The sequence below is a fragment of the Nycticebus coucang genome, chromosome 14 (assembly GCF_027406575.1).
Source record: "Nycticebus coucang isolate mNycCou1 chromosome 14, mNycCou1.pri, whole genome shotgun sequence".
NCBI lineage: Eukaryota > Metazoa > Chordata > Mammalia > Primates > Lorisidae > Nycticebus > Nycticebus coucang.
Window position 1 is genome coordinate 94,182,450 of NC_069793.1, and position 21,711 is coordinate 94,204,160.

The 21,711-nt window shown below is 41.1% G+C and overlaps 1 protein-coding gene across 2 annotated transcripts in view; it reads left to right on the forward strand.

Annotated features, from left to right (window-relative positions):
- The window catches only part of DYNC2H1 (dynein cytoplasmic 2 heavy chain 1), a 306,843-nt gene that overhangs the window by 229,093 nt on the left and 56,039 nt on the right, over positions 1-21,711 (forward strand). For both annotated transcript variants that reach the window (XM_053562839.1, XM_053562840.1), the window contains one exon: positions 18,060-18,176. In XM_053562839.1, coding sequence (XP_053418814.1) covers positions 18,060-18,176 — 117 coding nt within the window. The remainder of the gene's footprint in view (positions 1-18,059; positions 18,177-21,711) is intronic.

Below are 21,711 nucleotides of genomic sequence, written 5' to 3' on the forward strand. Positions count from 1 at the left end.
TGGAAACAATGAAGGAAACTGTTAATAAAGTGGAAAATAACCAAAAGGAAATTCAAAAACAGAATCAAATAAGAGATGAACGATATGAAGAATATAAAAAGGATATAGCAGAGCTGAAGGAAATGAAACAGTCAATCAGGGAACTTAAAGATGCAATGGAAAGTATCAGCAACAGGTTAGACCATGCAGAAGAAAGAATTTCAGAGGTAGAAGACAAAGTTTTTGAGATAACTCAGATAGTAAAAGAGGCAGAAAAGAAGAGAGAGAAAGCAGAACGTTCACTGTCAGAATTATGGGACTTTATGAAGCGTTCCAACATACGAGTTATAGGAATTCCAGAAGGGGAAGAAGAATGCCCCAGAGGAATGGAAGCCATACTAGAGAATATTATAAATTTCCCAAATATCACCAAAGATTCTGACACACTGCTTTCAGAGGGATATCGGACCCCAGGTCGCCTCAACTCTAACCGAGCTTCTCCAAGACACATTGTGATGAACCTGTCCAAAGTCAAGACCAAAGAAATGATTCTGCAAGCTGCCAGGAGTAAGCGCCAGTTGACCTACAGGGGCAAATCCATCAGAGTGACCGCAGACTTCTCTAATGAAACTTTCCAAGCAAGAAGACAATGGTCATCTACCTTTAATCTACTTAAACAGAACAATTTTCAGCCCAGAATTCTGTACCCTGCTAAGCTAAGCTTCAAAATTGACGGAGAAATCAAATCATTTACGGATATACAAACATTGAGGAAATTCGCCACAACAAGACCAGCTCTACAGGAAATACTTCAACCTGTTCTGCACACTGACCACCACAATGGATCAGCAGCAAAGTAAGAACTCAGAAATTAAAGGACAGAACCTAACCTCCACACTGATGCAAAAGATAAAACTAAGCAATGGACTCTCACAAAATAAGATGAATAGAATACTACCACACTTGTCAATTATCTCAATAAATGTTAATGGCTTGAATTCCCCACTGAAGAGACATAGATTGGTTGACTGGATTAAAAAACACAAGCCATCCATTTGCTGTCTGCAAGAAACACACCTGGCTTCAAAAGACAAATTAAAGCTCCGAGTCAAGGGTTGGAAGACAATTTTTCAGGCAAATGGAATTCAGAAGAAAAGAGGAGTTGCAATCTTATTTTCAGACACATGTGGATTTAAAGCAACTAAAGTCAAAAAAGACAAAGATGGTCACTTTATATTGGTCAAGGGAAAAATACAACAAGAAGACATTTCAATTCTAAATATTTATGCACCCAATTTAAATGCTCCCAGATTCTTGAAGCAGACCTTACTCAGTCTGAGCAATATGATATCTGATAATACCATCATAACAGGGGACTTTAACACTCCTCTTACAGAGCTGGACAGATCCTCTAAACAGAAATTAAACAAGGATATAAAAGACTTAAATGAGACTCTAGAACAACTGTGCTTGATAGACGCATATAGAACACTCCACCCCAAAGATAAAGAATATACATTCTTCTCATCACCCCATGGAACATTCTCCAAAATTGATCATATCCTGGGACACAAAACAAATATCAACAGAATCAAAAGAATTGAAATTTTACCTTGTATCTTCTCAGACCATAAGGCACTAAAGGTGGAACTCAACTCTAACAAAAATGCTCGACCCCACCCAAAGGCATGGAAATTAAACAATCTTCTGTTGAATAACAGATAGGTGAAGGAAGAAATAAAACAGGAAATCATTAACTTCCTTGAGCATAACAACAATGAAGACACAAGCTACCAAAACCTGTGGGATACTGCAAAAGCAGTTTTGAGAGGAAAATTCATCGCTTTAGATGCCTACATTCGAAAAACTGAAAGAGAGCACATCAACAATCTCACAAGAGATCTTATGGAATTGGAAAAAGAAGAACAATCTAAGCCTAAACTCAGTAGAAGAAAAGAAATATCCAAAATCAAATCAGAGATCAATGAAATTGAAAACAAAAGAATCATTCAGAAAATTAATGAAACAAGGAGTTGGTTTTTTGAAAAAATAAATAAAATAGATAAACCATTGGCCAGACTAACAAGGAATAGAAAAGTAAAATCTCTAGTAACCTCAATCAGAAATGATAAAGGGGAAATAACAACTGATCCCACAGAGATACAAGAGATCATCTCTGAATACTACCAGAAACTCTATGCCCAGAAATTTGACAATGTGAAAGAAATGGATCAATATTTGGAATCACACCCTCTCCCTAGACTCAGCCAGGAAGAAATAGAGCTCCTGAACAGACCAATTTCAAGCACTGAGATCAAAGAAACAATAAAAAATCTTCCAACCAAAAAATGCCCTGGTCCAGATGGCTTCACTCCAGAATTCTATCAAACCTTCAAGGAAGAGCTTATTCCAGTACTGCAGAAATTATTCCAAAAAATTGAGGAAGAAGGAATCTTCCCCAACACATTCTATGAAGCAAACATCACCCTGATACCAAAACCAGGAAAAGACCCAAACAAAAAGGAGAATTTCAGACCAATCTCACTCGTGAACATAGACGCAAAAATTCTCAACAAAATCCTAGCCAATAGATTACAGCTTATCATCAAAAAAGTCATTCATCATGATCAAGTAGGCTTCATCCCAGGGATGCAAGGCTGGTTTAACATACGCAAGTCTATAAACGTTATCCACCATATTAACAGAGGCAAAAATAAAGATCACATGATCCTCTCAATAGATGCAGAAAAAGCATTTGATAAAATCCAGCATCCTTTTCTAATTAGAACTCTGAAGAGTATAGGCATAGGTGGCACATTTCTAAAACTGATTGAAGCTATCTATGACAAACCCACAGCCAATATTTTACTGAATGGAGTAAAACTCAAAGCTTTTCCTCTTAGAACTGGAACCAGACAAGGTTGTCCTCTGTCACCTTTACTATTCAACATAGTGCTGGAAGTTCTAGCCAATACAATTAGGCAAGACAAGGAAATAAAGGGAATCCAAATGGGAGCAGAGGAGGTCAAACTCTCCCTCTTTGCTGACGACATGATCTTATACTTAGAGAACCCCAAAGACTCAACCACAAGACTCCTAGAAGTCATCAAAAAATACAGTAATGTTTCAGGATATAAAATCAATGTCCACAAGTCAGTAGCCTTTGTGTACACCAATAACAGTCAAGATGAGAAGCTAATTAAGGACACAACTCCCTTCACCATAGTCTCAAAGAAAATCAAATACCTAGGAATATACCTAACGAAAGAGGTGAAGGACCTGTATAAAGAAAACTATGAAATCCTCAGAAAGGAAATAGCAGAGGATATTAACAAATGGAAGAACATACCATGCTCATGGATGGGAAGAATCAACATTGTTAAAATGTCCATACTTCCCAAAGCAATCTACCTATTCAATGCCATTCCTATCAAAATACCAACATCATACTTTCAAGATTTGGAAAAAATGATTCTGCGTTTTGTATGGAACTGGAAAAAACCCCGTATAGCTAAGGCAGTTCTTAGTAATAAAAATAAAGCTGGGGGCATCAGCATACCAGATTTTAGTCTGTACTACAAAGCCATAGTGCTCAAGACAGCATGGTACTGGCACAAAAACAGAGACATAGACACTTGGAATCGAATGGAAAACCAAGAAATGAAACTAACATCTTACAACCACCTAATCTTTGATAAACCAAACAAGAACATACCCTGGGGGAAAGACTCCCTATTCAATAAATGGTGTTGGGAGAACTGGATGTCTATATGTAAAAGACTGAAACTGGACCCACACCTTTCCCCACTCACAAAAATTGATTCAAGATGGATAAAGGACTTAAACTTAAGGCATGAAACAATAAAAACCCTCCAAGAAAGCATAGGAAAAACACTGGAAGATATTGGCCTGGGGAAAGACTTCATGAAGAAGACTGCCATGGCAATTGCAACAACAACAAAAATAAACAAATGGGACTTCATTAAACTGAAAAGCTTCTGTACAGCTAAGGAGACAATAACCAAAGCAAAGAGACAACCTACACAATGGGAAAGGATATTTGCATATTTTCAATCAGACAAAAGCTTGATAACTAGGATCTATAGAGAACTCAAATTAATCCACATGAAAAAAGCCAACAATCCCTTATATCAATGGGCAAGAGACATGAATAGAACTTTCTCTAAAGAGGACAGACGAATGGCTAACAAACATATGAAAAAATGTTCATCATCTCTATATATTAGAGAAATGCAAATCAAAACAACCCTGAGATATCATCTAACCCCAGTGAGAATGGCCCACATCACAAAATCTCAAAACTGCAGATGCTGGCGTGGATGTGGAGAGAAGGGAACACTTTTACACTGCTGGTGGGACTGCAAACTAGTACAACCTTTCTGGAAGGAAGTATGGAGAATCCTCAAAGCACTCAAGCTAGACCTCCCATTTGATCCTGCAATCCCATTACTGGGCATCTACCCAGAAGGAAAGAAATCCTTTTATCATAAGGACACTTGTACTAGACTGTTTATTGCAGCTCAATTTACAGTCGCCAAAATGTGGAAACAGCCTAAATGCCCACCAACCCAGGAATGGATTAACAAGCTGTGGTATATGTATACCATGGAATACTATTCAGCCATTAAAAAAAATGGAGACTTTACATCCTTCGTATTAACCTGGATGGACGTGGAAGATATTATTCTTAGTAAAGCATCACAAGAATGGAGAAGCATGAATCCTATGTACTCAATTTTGATATGAGGTCAATTAATGACAATTATGGTTATGGGGGGGCAAACAGAAAGAGGGAAGGAGGGAGGTGGGTGGGGCCTTGGTGTGTGTCACACTTTATGGGGGCAAGACATGATTGCAAGAGGGACTTTACCTAACAATTGCAATCAGTGTAACCTGGCTTTTTGTACCCTCAATGAATCCCCAACAATAAAAAAAAAATAAATAAATAAAATAAAATAAAATAAAAAGCTACTTAGGGATTTTTGCACTGCCTTTTTCTTTTTTTCATCCTAAATGGCCTCTGGGCAACTGATATTCCTACTAACTGAACAGTAAACCCCTCAATGTTTGCATCTTGCTCTTCAAGCTTAGCAAATCCTGTTTCAGTGGACAAAAGGCTTCAGCTAGTTCTTCTGTCAGAAACTTTCTTGTCTGTGGATATTCTGATACTTGGTGTTCTCGTGTTTCTATCAGCTGCTTCTCTATTTGTGAGACTAGCTTCTAGGGTGAAGGTGCACCAACCAATCACTTATGCTACGCAGGTTTGTTTACATATACAGAAGAAACTGGCTCCTCAACTGTTAGTTTAAGAATTTAATTTTGAATTAACCTTGGGAGCCTATTGGTAATGTATGGAATGCCATAATCAATTCATTCATAACCCGGGACTACCTGTGTATGTAAAAACTCTAAAAATTTTACGATGCTTAAGCAAAAAAGGTTAAATGAATTAAAAGATCATTAAAAGAATGCAAAGTCACAGAATATAGGAAAAGGTTTACTTTGGGAACCTTATCAATAGAAATTCAAGAGCCTTCTCATTAAAGTTCTGTTATTAACGAACGTGGTTTCTGCAACTTCTGTATCATTCAGTATCATTCAGCTTCCTGGGAGAATCTGATTTAGCACAGCTTGAATGAAGCATCTAATGAAGGGAATGGACTAACCCAGAAAGGATACAACCTTTGAGACTTAGGATTTGAGATAAGAAATACAGACCGGTTAGCATCTTCATCTTATGGGGGGCCCACCAGCCACCCATGTACATAGCTTTCTTTTGCTCCTGGGCATTGTATGACTGCCACTGATAAGAGCAAAGGATGTGAAGTCATCTTGGTACTGAAGAACCGTAACCTTTAGTTTTCCATCTATCTTGTATTTCATTTTAGTTACATAGGTCCAGGGTTTGCCTACTAATACACTGTTCCGCAGGCAAAGTGAAGTCTCAACAATTAGGAGTTTTTTTGTTTTGTTTTGTTTTTGAGATAGTCTTACTATGTCACCCTCAGTAGAGTGCCGTGGCGTCACAGCTCTCAGCAGCCTCCAACTCTTGGGCTTCAGCGATTCTTTTGCCTCAGCCTCCCAAGTAGCTGGGACTACAGGCGCCTGCCACAACACCTGGCTATTTTTTGGTTGTAGTTGTCATTGTTGTCTGGCAGGCCTGGGCTGGGTTTGAACCCACCAGTTCCCGTGTATGTGGCTGGCACCCTAGCCACTGAGCTACAGGTGCCAAGCCAACAATTAGGAGTTTTATAGCAAATTAGGCAGATAAATATTCTACACTTAACTACACTGTTTCTAAGGAAATAGTACTATAAGAAAATAAACCCCAATGTTATTTTCCCAGACAGTCCTGAGACAACTCTGGGTTCACTTTTACTTTTTACCCACTCTAGCGTACCAAACAATTCTCTCCAATTCATTGTAATATGATCTAATCTCCACTTTTTTTTCTGGCTTTAGTTTTGAAATTTTTATGAATATTTGTTGAATGATAAGAAGATAATATATTCTTCCTAAAGTTTTCTAGTGACACGTACTTTCTTAATATTTGTGTTTTAACTGTTTCACTAATTTATGTAAGCTTTAGATTATCATTTTTACAATTAAACAGCTTTCACAGTACATCAATTATTATTGCGTTTTATTTTTGTAATTATAAAAATCTTCATGTAGTTGAACTAATAAAATTTCTGTATTTTGAGCATTTATTTACAGATTCTTTTATTCCAAGTCCTATTTAGAGCCTTATTTAGAAAGCTTGCTCTTATTTGAAAGTGAATATTTAGATACAGAGAAGTCTGGCTCGACACCAAGTCTATCAGTCTACTTGATAGTCAGTAGGTTAAGAAAACGTTATTAATTGTGCACAAGTTCAGGGATATGAGAGCTGATAAGGAAGCAAGTTCTTAATGATTTGGCTTTTAGAGACAGAAGAAAAGACCAAAGTTGTATTGCCGGTTTTGCGCAAATATAAAGGCTGAAATGAGTGCATTCCTGGGGCAGTAACTACAAGTGGTGTGTGCTGTGAAGTCTCGATGGTGTTGAGTACAGGTGCTGTGTCTCAGCAGTCACCCGACCACAAGTGGTGTGTGCTGTGAAGTCTCGATGGTGTTGAGTACAGGTGCTGTGTCCGGCAGTCACCAGACCACAAGTGGTGTGTGCTGTGAAGTGTCGATGGTGTTCTGTACAGCTGCTCTGTCCGGCAGTCACCAGACCACAAGTGGTGTGTGCTGTGAAGTGTCGATGGTGGTGAGTACAGGTGCTGTGTCCGGCAGTCACCAGACCACAAGTGTGTGCTGTGAAGTGTCGATGGTGTTCTGTACAGCTGCTCTGTCTGGCAGTCACCAGACCACAAGTGGTGTGTGCTGTGAAGTGTCGATGGTGTTGAGTACAGGTGCTGTGTCTCAGCAGTCACCAGACCACAAGTGGTGTGTACTGTGAAGTGTCGATGGTGTTGAGTACAGGTGCTATGTCTCGGCAGTCACCCGACCACAAGTGGTGTGTGCTGTGAAGTGTCGATGGTGTTCTGTACAGCTGCTCTGTCTGGCAGTCACCAGACCACAAGTGGTGTGTGCTGTGAAGTGTCGATGGTGTTGAGTACAGGTGCTGTGTCCAGCAGTCACCAGACCACAAGTGTTGTGTGCTGTGAAGTGTCGATGGTGTTCTGTACAGCTGCTCTGTCCGGCAGTCACCCGACCACAAGTGGTGTGTGCTGTGAAGTGTCGATGGTGTTGAGTACAGGTGCTGTGTCCGGCAGTCACCAGACCACAAGTGTTGTGTGCTGTGAAGTGTCGATGGTGTTGAGTACAGGTGCTGTGTCCGGCAGTCACCAGACCACAAGAAGTGTGTGCTGTGAAGTGTCGATGTTGTTGAGGACAGGTGCTGTGTCCGGCAGTCACCAGACCACAAGTGGGTGTGTGCTGTGAAGTGTCGATGGTGTTGAGGACAGGTGCTGTGTCCGGCAGTCACCAGACCACAAGTGGTGTGTGCTGTGAAGTGCGAATGGTGATGAGTACAGCTGCTGTGTCTCGGCAGTCACCCGACCACAAGTGGTATGTGCTGTGAAGGTCGGTGGTGTTGAGTACAGGAGCTGAGAAGTGTCGACGGTGTTGAGTACAGGATCTGTGAAGTGTCGACGGTGTTGAGTACAGGAGCTGTGAAGTGTCGGTGGGGTTAAGTACAGGAGCTGTGAAGTGTCGGTGGTGTTGAGTACAGGAGCTGTGAAGTGTCGGTGGTGTTGAGTACAGGAGCTGTGAAGTGTCGATGGTGTTTTGTACAGGAGCTGTGAAGTGTCAGTGGTGTTGATTTCAGGTGCTGTGAAGTGTCGGTGGTGTTAAGTACAGGAGCTGTGAAGTGTCGGTGGTGTTGAGTACAGGAGCTGTGAAGTGTCAGTGGTGTTGAGTACAGGAGCTGTGAAGTGTCGGTGGTGTTGAGTACAGGAGCTGTGAAGTGTCGGTGGTGTTGAGTACAGGAGCTGTGAAGTGTCGGTGGTGTTTAGTACAGGAGCTGTGAAGTGTCCGTGGTGTTGAGTACAGGAGCTGTGAAGTGTCCGTGGTGTTGATTTCAGGTGCTGTGAAGTGTCGACGGTGTTGAGTACAGGAGCTGTGAAGTGTCGGTGGTGTTGATTTCAGGTGCTGTGAAGTGTCGACGGTGTTGAGTACAGGAGCTGTGAAGTGTCGACGGTGTTGAGTACAGGAGCTGTGAAGTGTCGACGGTGTTGAGTACAGGAGCTGTGAAGTGTCGACGGTGTTGAGTACAGGAGCTGTGAAGTGTCGGTGGTGTTGATTTCAGGTGCTGTGAAGTGTCGGTGGTGTTCAGTACAGGAGCTGTGAAGTGTCCGTGGTGTTGAGTACAGGAGCTGTGAAGTGTCGGTGGTGTTGAGTACAGGAGCTGTGAAGTGTCGGTGGGAGTACAGGAGCTGTGAATTGTCGGTGGTGTTGAGTACAGGAGCTGTGAAGTGTCAACGGTGTTGAGTACAGGAGCTGTGAAGTGTCGTTGGTGTTGATTTCAGGTGCTGTGAAGTGTCGACGGTGTTGAGTACAGGAGCTGTGACGTGTCGACGGTGTTGAGTACAGGAGCTGTGAAGTGTCGGTGGTGTTGATTTCGCGTGCTGTGACGTGTCAACGGTGTTGAGTACAGGAGCTGTGAAGTGTCGACGGTGTTGAGTACAGGAGCTGTGAAGTGTCGGTGGTGTTGAGTACAGGAGCTGTGAAGTGTCGATGGTGTTGAGTACAGGAGCTGTGAAGTGTCGACGGTGTTGAGTACAGGAGCTGTGACGTGTCAACGGTGTTGAGTACAGGAGCTGTGAAGTGTCGACGGTGTTGAGTACAGGAGCTGTGAAGTGTCGGTGGTGTTGAGTACAGGAGCTGTGAAGTGTCGACGGTGTTGAGTACAGGAGCTGTGAAGTGTCGGTGGTGTTGAGTACAGGAGCTGTGAAGTGTCGACGGTGTTGAGTACAGGAGCTGTGAAGTGTCGGTGGTGTTGAGTACAGGAGCTGTGAAGTGTCGGTGGTGTTGAGTACAGGAGCTGTGAAGTGTCGGTGGTGTTGAGTACAGGAGCTGTGAAGTGTCGGTGGTGTTTAGTACAGGAGCTGTGAAGTGTCCGTGGTGTTGAGTACAGGAGCTGTGAAGTGTCGGTGGTGTTGATTTCAGGTGCTGTGAAGTGTCGACGGTGTTGAGTACAGGAGCTGTGAAGTGTCGGTGGTGTTGATTTCAGGTGCTGTGAAGTGTCGACGGTGTTGAGTACAGGAGCTGTGAAGTGTCAACGGTGTTGAGTACAGGAGCTGTGAAGTGTCGGTGGTGTTGATTTCAGGTGCTGTGAAGTGTCGACGGTGTTGAGTACAGGAGCTATGAAGTGTCGGTGGTGTTGAGTACAGGATCTAAGAAGTGTCGATGGTGTTGAGTACAGGATCTGTGAAGTGTCGACAGTGTTGAGTACAGGAGCTGTGAAGTGTCGACGGTGTTGAGTACAGGAGCTGTGAAGTGTCGACGGTGTTGAGTACAGGAGCTGTGAAGTGTCGACGGTGTTGAGTACAGGAGCTGTGAAGTGTCGACGGTGTTGAGTACAGGAGCTGTGAAGTGTCGACGGTGTTGAGTACAGGAGCTGTGAAGTGTCGGTGGTGTTGATTTCAGGTGCTGTGAAGTGTCGGTGGTGTTCAGTACAGGAGCTATGAAGTGTCCGTGGTGTTGAGTACAGGAGCTGTGAAGTGTCGGTGGTGTTGAGTACAGGAGCTGTGAAGTGTCGGTGGGAGTACAGGAGCTGTGAATTGTCGGTGGTGTTGAGTACAGGAGCTGTGAAGTGTCAACGGTGTTGAGTACAGGAGCTGTGACGTGTCGACGGTGTTGAGTACAGGAGCTGTGAAGTGTCGACGGTGTTGAGTACAGGAGCTGTGAAGTGTCGACGGTGTTGAGTACAGGAGCTGTGAAGTGTCGGTGGTGTTGATTTCAGGTGCTGTGAAGTGTCGGTGGTGTTCAGTACAGGAGCTGTGAAGTGTCGGTGGTGTTGAGTACAGGAGCTGTGAAGTGTCGGTGGGAGTACAGGAGCTGTGAATTGTCGGTGATGTTGAGTACAGGAGCTGTGAAGTGTCAACGGTGTTGAGTACAGGAGCTGTGAAGTGTCGTTGGTGTTGATTTCAGGTGCTGTGAAGTGTCGGTGGTGTTCAGTACAGGAGCTATGAAGTGTCCGTGGTGTTGAGTACAGGAGCTGTGAAGTGTCGACGGTGTTGAGTACAGGAGCTGTGAAGTGTCAACGGTGTTGAGTACAGGAGCTGTGAAGTGTCGTTGGTGTTGATTTCAGGTGCTGTGAAGTGTCGACGGTGTTGAGTACAGGAGCTGTGACGTGTCGACGGTGTTGAGTACAGGAGCTGTGAAGTGTCGACGGTGTTGAGTACAGGAGCTGTGAAGTGTCGGTGGTGTTGAGTACAGGAGCTGTGAAGTGTCGACGGTGTTGAGTACAGGAGCTGTGACGTGTCGACGGTGTTGAGTACAGGAGCTGTGAAGTGTCGACGGTGTTGAGTACAGGAGCTGTGAAGTGTCGGTGGTGTTGAGTACAGGAGCTGTGAAGTGTCGGTGGTGTTGAGTACAGGAGCTGTGACGTGTCGACGGTGTTGAGTACAGGAGCTGTGAAGTGTCGACGGTGTTGAGTACAGGAGCTGTGAAGTGTTGGTGGTGTTGAGTACAGGAGCTGTGAAGTGTCGACGGTGTTGAGTACAGGAGCTGTGACGTGTCGACGGTGTTGAGTACAGGAGCTGTGAAGTGTCGACGGTGTTGAGTACAGGAGCTGTGAAGTGTTGGTGGTGTTGAGTACAGGAGCTGTGAAGTGTCGACGGTGTTGAGTACAGGAGCTGTGACGTGTCGACGGTGTTGAGTACAGGAGCTGTGAAGTGTCGACGGTGTTGAGTACAGGAGCTGTGAAGTGTTGGTGGTGTTGAGTACAGGAGCTGTGAAGTGTCGACGGTGTTGAGTACAGGAGCTGTGACGTGTCGACGGTGTTGAGTACAGGAGCTGTGAAGTGTCGACGGTGTTGAGTACAGGAGCTGTGAAGTGTTGGTGGTGTTGAGTACAGGAGCTGTGAAGTGTCGACGGTGTTGAGTACAGGAGCTGTGACGTGTCGACGGTGTTGAGTACAGGAGCTGTGAAGTGTCGACGGTGTTGAGTACAGGAGCTGTGAAGTGTTGGTGGTGTTGAGTACAGGAGCTGTGAAGTGTCGGTGGTGTTGAGTACAGGAGCTGTGACGTGTCGACGGTGTTGAGTACAGGAGCTGTGACGTGTCGACGGTGTTGAGTACAGGAGCTGTGAAGTGTCGACGGTGTTGAGTACAGGAGCTGTGAAGTGTCGGTGGTGTTGAGTACAGGAGCTGTGAAGTGTCGACGGTGTTGAGTACAGGAGCTGTGAAGTGTCGGTGGTGTTTATTTCACGTGCTGTGAAGTGTCGACGGTGTTGAGTACAGCTGCTCTGTCCGGCAGTCACCAGCTCTGTTTTATTAGCTTGCTGCAGTGCACATGCCGCGTGCTGTTCTCCTCACATCAGCTGAACACTCACGATTCCTTGTTTCTTGTTTTTCACTGTTACAAATGCTATATGGATGTTGTATTAACCAAAATGTGAAAGTCGAAGAAGTGACTTCGTGTTTTATTATTTACATGGAAAGGGGAAAGGATCAATTTGGCATATTAATTTGAGGTGCCCATGGAATGTTATTTATTTGAGGTACACATGGAATATCTACTTAAAATATCTAGTAGGAATTTGGACTAGATAGACATAGGAACGAATTCAAATATAGATTTCATAAAAAGATTTGACAACCAGCAGCACATCTGTGAGGGAGGAAGCCATGGGGTCAGAGATTCTTAGGGAGCATTGAAAAAACAGAAAGGAAAGATACCTGAATCCTGGGAAATATCTACAATTAATTCATTTTGGAGATGGAAAAATGCTTGAAAGCATTTTAGCAAGAATGATCTGAACTCAGAAAGTAAGACAATCAAAAGAGCTTTAAAGATGTTTCGAGGTGATGGGAGAGGATGGTGCTGGTTGTTCAGAGTGGAGGGTGAGGGCTAAGTGCTAAAGAGTGGGTGTCAGTCCGCGTTCCAACATTCTTTCCACATTAGTATTGAGTACGTTGGATGTTTGCTTTTCCATTCTTGTGATACCTAACTGAGAAACTTGTGTTTCAACTCCATCCAGGTTAATACAAAAGATATAAATTCCCCATCTTTTTATGTCTGAATAGCATTCCATGGTATACATATACCACAGTTTGTTATTCCATTCCTGAGTTGATGAGCATTTAGTTTATTTCCACATTTTGGCAATTGTAAATTCAGTTGCAATAAACAATCTAGTGCCAATGTCTTTATGATAAAAGGATATTTTTCTTTTCTGGGTATATGGCTACTAGAAGGACTGCAGAGTCAAATGGGAGATCTAGTTTGAGTTCCTTGAGGAGTCTCCATCCTTCTTCCCAGAGGATTCTCCATCCTTCTTCTCCAGCCTCTTCCTAAAAGAGGCTGTATTAGTTTTCAGTCCCACCAACCGTGTAAGTTTTCCCCTCTCTCTGTGTCCTCACCAGCGTGTGCAACTTTGGGACTTTATGATGTAAACTAATCTTACTGGAGTTAGTTGATATGTCACAGTGGTTTTGATTTGTATTTTTCTGATGACTAGGGACAATGAGCATTTTTCATTGTTAGCCATTCATCTGTCATCCTCAGAGAAGGTTCTGTTCATGTCTGTTGCCTAATGATACGTGTACTCAATACTAATATAAAGCCAGTAGACAGTCTGATTCATGCTTAGAAAAGCTAGGAGAAAAACTCATTTCAATTCAAGTTGGCAGGGAGGGGGCACCACGGGGGGAAGGGAAGCTATTGGTGTGCTCCCACTTAATGGGCAAAATGTAGGGGTATGCGGCACACCTTTTGGGTACAGGACAAAACTACAAGAGGGACTCTACCTAACAAATTCAAATACTGTGGCCTGGTTGTTTGTATCCTCACATTAACCTGCCGAGGGCGGAGGGTTCAAACCCAGCCCCGGCCAAACTGCAACAAAAAAATAGCCGGGCGTTGTGGCGGGTGCCTGTAGTCCCAGCTGCTCGGGAGGCTGAGGCAAGAGAATCGCTTAAGCCCATGAGTTGGAGGTTGCTGTGAGCTGTGTGAGGCCATGGCACTCTACCGAGGGCCATAAAGTGAGACTCTGTCTCTACAAAAAAAAAAGAAAAAGAAAAAAAATAAATCAATAAATCAATAAATAAAATAAAATTACAACACCCCCCCCCCAAAAAAAAAAAGATTCTTTCCAGAGCCTCTTCTATAGAATATTGGAGGGTGGAAATCAAATTGCAGCAGTTTGGGAGAGAAAGTGGGTGAAAAAAGATGTAAATGAATATAAGTGATTAATTTGGAAGTTTTACACTACCAAAACCTTTATGTCTGCCCAAAAAGTTAAACGAGAAGATAATTCAGTGTGAGTGCAGGATTCAGGGAGAATTATTGATGTTAGAAGAAACCAAAGTGTGTTTATTTCCTGTGTTCTGATACAGGTTTCTTAGTTACTCAGGGGTAGGGAATGTGTTTTGTTTTGCTTTGGTACTAGTACCTATTTGCTAATTGTACTTCTAATACTTTTTACTAATGAATATTACTTTACTTTTAAGGAAGTATTTTACATTTAAAGAAACTATAAATATTAACTGAATTGATTTAAAAGCAAAATATTTTAGTTAATATCAGACAGCCTTTTGGATAGCAACATATCACAATTGCATTACTTACCTTGTATCTGGGAGAGGAACCACCCTTACTTAGTCCTTTGTTCAGTGCCATTCCATGAAGTATTTGTGTTGATCTTCTGGTATTTTTCACTTCTATTCATGTTCAACTATCCAACCTTTGCGTCCAATATCATAATATTGGAATAGGTTTGAGAATTTAGAGAAGAATAAAAGTAGTCCCTGTTTTGAAGGAATCCACTTTAGTGGGGAGAGAGATGTGTGGGGAAATTCTCACATAAGTGGCAAGATGGGAACATGCCTTCTAGTACTTGAGTATATAACTGAGAAATTTATATCTAAATAAATGTACTTTTCACATAATTGCTGAAGGAAAATTTTTTGCATGAATTAGATCATTTGAAAATGTTTGTACTGAATTTATGCAATTAAAACAGTTTGAGTACATGAGAAATTCAGTTTTACTGGAGAGGTCGTTAAGGAAGAAGTTATACTTCTCAAAAGACATTTTTCTGCTCCTTCTCAACCAAAAGACTTGATATTCTCCTCTTCCTATAGCCTTTTTGCAAATGGCCAGGCCACGTCAGCAGACATATCACAGGGTGAGAGAGGAGGGTTAAGGACAGCCTCTGTAAGGGGCAACAGCGCCCAGGGTTGGCCTGAGGCTTGGGGAAGAGATGCAGCCTGTAGGTCCTTGATAGTCCCTGCCTCAGAGTTGAGGAGAGCAAGGTTTCTTAATCCCAGGTCTTCAGATCCAGAACTACAGGATTTTACAGAAGCAGAAATTTCCAGGTCCTAGGAAGTTCAGTCTACAAATTCCTCAGAGCCGAGTCACCATGGAGAGGCCCCTGCAGGTGTATCCTTCTCAGGTGTCCTCTCTCCTTAGGAATATAAAGCTCTAGACATTCTCCTACGTCTCACTTCAACATGCTAGTGTAAGGTTTCTCATTTCTGGGTGTGAGGGAAGATTTTATATGGTTCCTTACATCCTGATGTGCCTTTGGTTAATGTCATGCCTAGCCAGGCACCCACAGAGAGCATGAAGATGTCAGGCTGCTGATGAGACCACTGACTAATTAAATTTTACGGGCTCCCAAATAATCAATACAAAGGACTACCTGGGCTGAAGTTACAAATATATTATTATTTAATGGATTTCTATTCATTATAAATACAAGCAAAGAAAAAATATAGCATGAATGTAATATGAAAAATACAAATTATTTTGTTTTTTTCTGAAAATTACTGAGGAAAATGACAATTTTGCTTTTTTCCTTTCTAATCCTTAAATATTTAATTGCCTTTACTTGTTTTGTTGAGATAGGTCCTCGTGTGCAGTGTTGAATAAAAGTATTGACAATGGCCTCCTTACTTTTCGCTGATTTTAAAGAGAATGGTTACATTTTGGTTTTGGTTATGTTATTTGCTTTATTCTTTAGACAGCATTTATCTATCTGCTTTTATTAATCTGCTTGGCCTACTACCCTGTTTCCCCGAAAATAAGACGTACTTACAGGAAAGATAAGACATCCCCTGCAAATAAGACCTAGCGCATCTTTGGGAGCACACCTTGAAATAAGACACTGTCTTATTTTCGGGGAAACAGGGTATTAACAAAATACCACAGACTAGGTGGCTTACACACAAAGATTTATTGTCTCACAGTTTGGGAGCCTAGGAGTCTGAGATGAGGCTATAATATGATCAGTTTCGAATGAGGGTTCTTTTCCTGGCCTGCAAATGGCTGTCTTCTCTTTGGGGGTCTCACATGGCCTTTCCTCTGGACATGTGTACAGAGAGTAACAGTGAGCAAGCTCTCTAATGATCCTCTTAATAAGGACTCCAATCCTATCTATAATCACTTCCTTAGAGGCCCCTTTTTCGAATATACTGGGGAGTTGGGCCTCAACAAATGAATTTGGGAGAGACATTCAATTCATATCACAAATTAAATACATTTTATATTATTCTTGGTGCTCCAGTTAGTCTTTACTTCATAGCAAATCATCCCCAAACTTAGTGACTTGAAATAATAGTGTTGTATGATTTTTTAACTATGGGTTGGCTGGGTGGTTCCTTTTCATAAAAGTTTTGCCTTAATGTCCATGTTTTCGATAGTGAAGATCTGTTAACAGTACATTCTCAATTTTGTCTCAAAATACTCTTATTTCATTTTTTTCTTTAAAACATTTTTTTGACAAGTTTATAACAATTCTTGACAGTTTTGTCAGCATGTTTTGTCTTCTGTTGTTGTAGTTGGGAAATAGCTGATAAAAACTCTTGAGTAACTTGAGCTCAAAAGTGTGATCATAGATGTTTAACAGTTAAGTAGTGCTGTTGCAGGAAGATGAGGCCCAATGGAGAGAAAGAGCATCCAGACACCATATTTAAAAGAAGAAAGGCTTTACTACAGCGGGGGGAGCTATGGCACAGAATTCAAAATGGCCACGCTTCCCCCCTGGCTCAGTCTTCTCCTTTTTATCCCCAGTCAAAAAGTTCCAGCCCATGGGTTCCTTTCTCATTGGTCAGTTTGAATCAAGCTGGAGAAGCAGGCTCTGGCTTTTACAGACCAGGGGGCTTTCACAGAAGTGGAAGCAAGCGTCAGCCTCCAGGTCCCAGGAAGTTAAGTTTTTACTAATTCTCAAGAGCTGAGTTACCACGGAGAGGACCTTGCACATGTATCCGTGGGGTCTCCTGGAGAAGACCAATGTTCTCTTAGACCTTACTTTTTCCTGTGTCCTCTCTCAGTGCATTCATTCTGAAAGATTTATGCCCCTTGTTCTACTGCAAAGTTTACTAATGTAAGAACCTAACAACACATGAAATATAACCCAGTATATTTACAAAGGTAAAACTCTTATCTCTTGAAAAGATAAAAACAGAAAAATAGTCAAAATGGTGCAAATGTTGAAGTATAAAATCATGGTGTGGGGAAACATCCTTTTTCTTAGATTTATTTTGTTTATGTTAGACGATCAGGAAATGTTTAATATTTATTGTAATATTTTGAGAACAATATATACCTCACTGACTTTATACTTACACCCTTCCCACCTTTGCACACACATCTCACAATATGTGTAATCCAGTATTTTACATACTTGATAATATTCTAGATCATTCTTAGCAAATGATTAAAAGGTTAATTGATATTCTGTAAATGAAATGTGTTTGATGAGAATGATGATACAAGCTGAAAATAAGCAACTTACAGAAGTCATAGTCCTAAATAGGGAATAAATTATTTACCTTGTCTCTCATGGATTAATTGACCTTATGTCTTTCATCAGAGCCTTTTGGGTAGTGGAAACATTGAAATTATAACCAAGTTAATATACAGCATTAAAGTTACATTTATGAATACTTTTTTATCAACTAATTTCATTGTCATTTATAGTGTTTGCTATGCTATTTACTATATTTCTTGTCATTTCATATTTTTCAAAAGCCCATCTCCAATTTGTCAGCATTTTGAAATTATAACATTTAAATCAAACTGGAAAATATTTCAGATTTCAGAAATGAACAGATAGAGACACCAAGAGGTTATTAACCATGGGTTAATTAGAGCTTTCTGGGTAAATAAAAAGCATTGCAATTTATAATTTTTATAGTGATGTTCATGATCTTTAAGCTTTTTTGTTTCTTTAGCTGCTTAAATAAACCAGTAAAATATGAAGCAAATTTAGCAAAGGTAATAGGATTTAAAACTATTTATAGTATTTTTGGTCTTTATTTTTATAAAATATGTATGGTTTTATACCTAGATTTTTTGCCCTGTTTGAAGTTATTTTTATTTATTGCTACTTGTTTTCTTTATTTAGGTTATTTCACAGCTGAGGATCTTGGGCAGATCAGTAACAGCTGGTTGCAAATTTGATAGAGAAATCTGGTCTAATGAACTTTCTCCTGTCCTCAATCTCTGGAAGAAACTAAACCAGGTTAGTAATGGAATATTCTGATTCTTTTTTTCTCCCTATTTTTTTCCAGCATCCTAAACATGTGTTTTCCACGTGTGCCTGAGTCATAGAGGAATCATATTGCACATGTCCCTAACTATGAAGTGGCAGCCTGTGATCTGTTCTTTTCATACTAATCCATATTAATGTTAGTATGCCTTGTTCCCTTTGTTCTTAAACCAAATTCACTTAGACTCTCCGTTCCCTCCTTTAGCATTTCATTCCTTGTCTTGTGTTTGGCAGTGTTCTCTTTCTTAAGACTCAGCTTCTATATGTGGAGAAATCAGAGGTTGGGGACCCTGAGCACCCTACGAGAAAAACATCCAAGTGCAAAATAGAGCTTAGGAGTTTAACTGAACAAAGAAACAGCAGCTTAACTTTAGTATTTCAATTGGTTTTTAATAAAAGTAGCTTTGCTGGCTAATAGTAAGTCTGTGGAATTCTTGCAGAAAACAAGTTTGAGGAAGGAAACATCGTGATAGATCTAGCCTGAGAGCCAAGGCTCTCCCTGTGAAGGGATAAGGCTCCAGCCCTGAACGGGGCTGGAATGCAGAAACCCTGGGAGAGAGGTGAGTGTTTCAAAAGTCAATGAACAGTGTGCGCAACCAAAGCCCACACAGAGGGAGGACCTCTGGGGCAGACATGAGAGGAAGGACATCCTTCTCTCCCAGCTTCCAATGTGGGCATTGGCGTCAGCCAATCTAACCAGCCCTTTGGACCCCTGAAGAATGAGGGGGGCAAGCAGATGTGGGCACACCCTGTTTGCCTTAAGGTTACACTCCTTGTTTCTCAAGAATGCCTGGGTAAGTGTAGTTCGCCGTCAATGAAAGCAGAGGAGGTAATGGAGGAAAGCACATGTATGCATCCAATTGTGGATACAAGACAGGAATAGCCCACAGGGCCATCTTTGCTCAGTTCTTCATTAGCTCCCAGACCCACTCACCTCTCACCTAAAACTGGCTTTGAGAGAACTCAATAAAAGCTGAGTGGGCAAAACATCGGGCCCCCACTGTATTCTCACCACAGTTAATGGGGGACCCCTGGGCCTAGCTTTAAACTTCCTGTCTTGTGTCTTTATTTTCCCATTCGATTGATTCCACTTTAGCATGTATCCCACAGTCCTGGCGAGGGCTGGTCCCCCACACTGTAACAGTTGTTGAGCCTTCTTTCCAACTTTCTGTTTAATGACATTAGCGGTTTCAACTTGTCTGATGATTTTTCATGTCCATGTAGTTCTTAAAATGAGCACCTACATGACCACATAAATGTTCATATGTATGCATATTATGTAATATTATATGATTAAAATTATATAAATTATATAAATTAAAATTATATAATATATAATTATATAAATTATATAATATATAATTATAAATTATATAATAATATAGCTTATTAGTCTGAGAATAATACATTATTATCAGCTTTTACTTAGGGAATATGATAGAAATTAAATGATTTGAATAATTGACTAAGTTTACTTTATTAAATAGCAAAACAAGGTAAAGATTAATTCAAATTAATCCCAAGAGCTCATCTTACATTTTAGAGATATAATCTAGGCACCTGTTGGAAACTTCTTTTTCTCTAATGTACAGGTGAACTTGTTTAACCACATTTCCAGAGTTTTACTAAGACTAATGTCTACTCCATAATTTTAAAACCTTAATTCCTTATTTTCTCTGTCTCTTCTGAATTTGTACTTGCCATTTGTTTTTACTCCACCTTAAACCTGGCCTTAAAGCACAACTTCTGTCTCTATTTTTCTTTTTTTTTATGTTGATTATTATTTATTTTATTGTATCATAGCTGTGTACATTAGTGCAATCAAGGGGTACAATGTGCTGGTTTCATATACAATCTGAAATATTCTCATCAAACTGTTCAACGTAGCCTTTTTGGCATTTTCTTAGTTATTGTATGTAGGCATTTTTTCACAAGAAATCCAGACGTGTGATTTTGTGGTTTTCATGAACATTTGTGAAGTTTAAGAAACAGCTCATGTTGATCGGTATGTGGTTTTCCAATTCCCTTTCCTTTGAAAACGCACTCTGGAATTTGGACACTTTCTGGAGCGCCCTCTGAGTGGCCTTCCCTGCGGTGTGTAATTTAGTCTCCCCCGCCCTGCCTGCTTCTCTTCATCCTCCCCAAGGATTTTATTCTGAGTCCACTTCCTCGCTAACAGGGTGATAGGAATGTGGCTTCTAGGGTCAGACGGACAGAGCTCAGACCCAGCCCTTCTGGCTGTTCTACTTCCCTGGGCTTCCCTTCTTTCATCTGTGAGATGTGGACAGTGATAGTTCTGACTTCGTGGAGTCTTATGAGAAGTAAATGAGTTAATATATGCAAAGCTTTTATGATGACTGAGATATGTCAGCATTTTCCATTATTCATTTAACTTATTGAAGATATCTTTTATTTTAAATAGTTGTTTAAAATATATGATCATTACTTCATTTGCTCCTTTTCTAATCCAATTATTTTTCTTATTGATTTACTTTTATTCAGGCATTCAAAGTATTTAATTTCAATATTTCTAATATGATTCAGTGGTTTTATGCTAGGTACTCTACAAAGATACTTGTGGACAGGACAGTCATAGCACCTCACAGTGGAGTATATAGTTTGTAAGAGAAACATTAAGAAATGAACAAGTAAATAAGTAGACGTCGTTAAAAATTATCACAGATACTGTGGAAGGAAAGCACAGGTACTGTTAGAGTAAGAAAGAAGACTAGTTTGAACTGAATAGTTAGGGAGTACCTTGTTTGATAAGTGAGATTGAATCTGAGAGATGAGAAATGAGGAGAAACTAGCAAGACAGAGTTGGAGAGGAAGACTGTTGTAAGCAAGGGAGCGGCAGGTGCAAAGTCCCTGAGAGAAGGAAAAGCTTGGCAGATTCAATAAAACTGAGAGTGTATCGATGTGATTGGAGTTCAGAGACTAAACACGGAGTGGAATGAGAGAAGGGCATGCTATGGGCTGAACGTTTGTGTCTCCCCAAAATTCATATATTGAAATCCTAACCCCCCAAAGTGATGGTATTTGGAAGTGGGGCCTTTGGGAGGTGATTAGGTCATGAGGGTAGAGTTCTTGTAAATGTATAGTCCCTTATAAAAGAGGGACAACGTGAGGACACAGAGGAAAGATGGCCACCCGTGAACCAGGACATAGCTCCCATCAAACACCTGGAGCTTGGACTCCCAGCCTCTAGAACTGTGAGAAATAAATTCTGCTGTTTATAAGGTACTCAATATATGGTATTTTGTTGTAATGCCCAGAACGGACTAAACAATGATTTTTACAAAAACAGAAAGCCAAAACAAAACAGGAACATAGAAGACTGTAGCATGTAGAAACCACAGAGAAGAGCGTTTCATTAGAAATGGAATTATGGCAAGTTGCTTTTGAGAGGTTAAGCAAAATGAGGGCAGAATTGACCATTGGATGTTTGGATAAAAGTCATTGGTGACCCCAACAAGAAAAGTTTAGGTGGCAGGAAGAGACTGGAAAT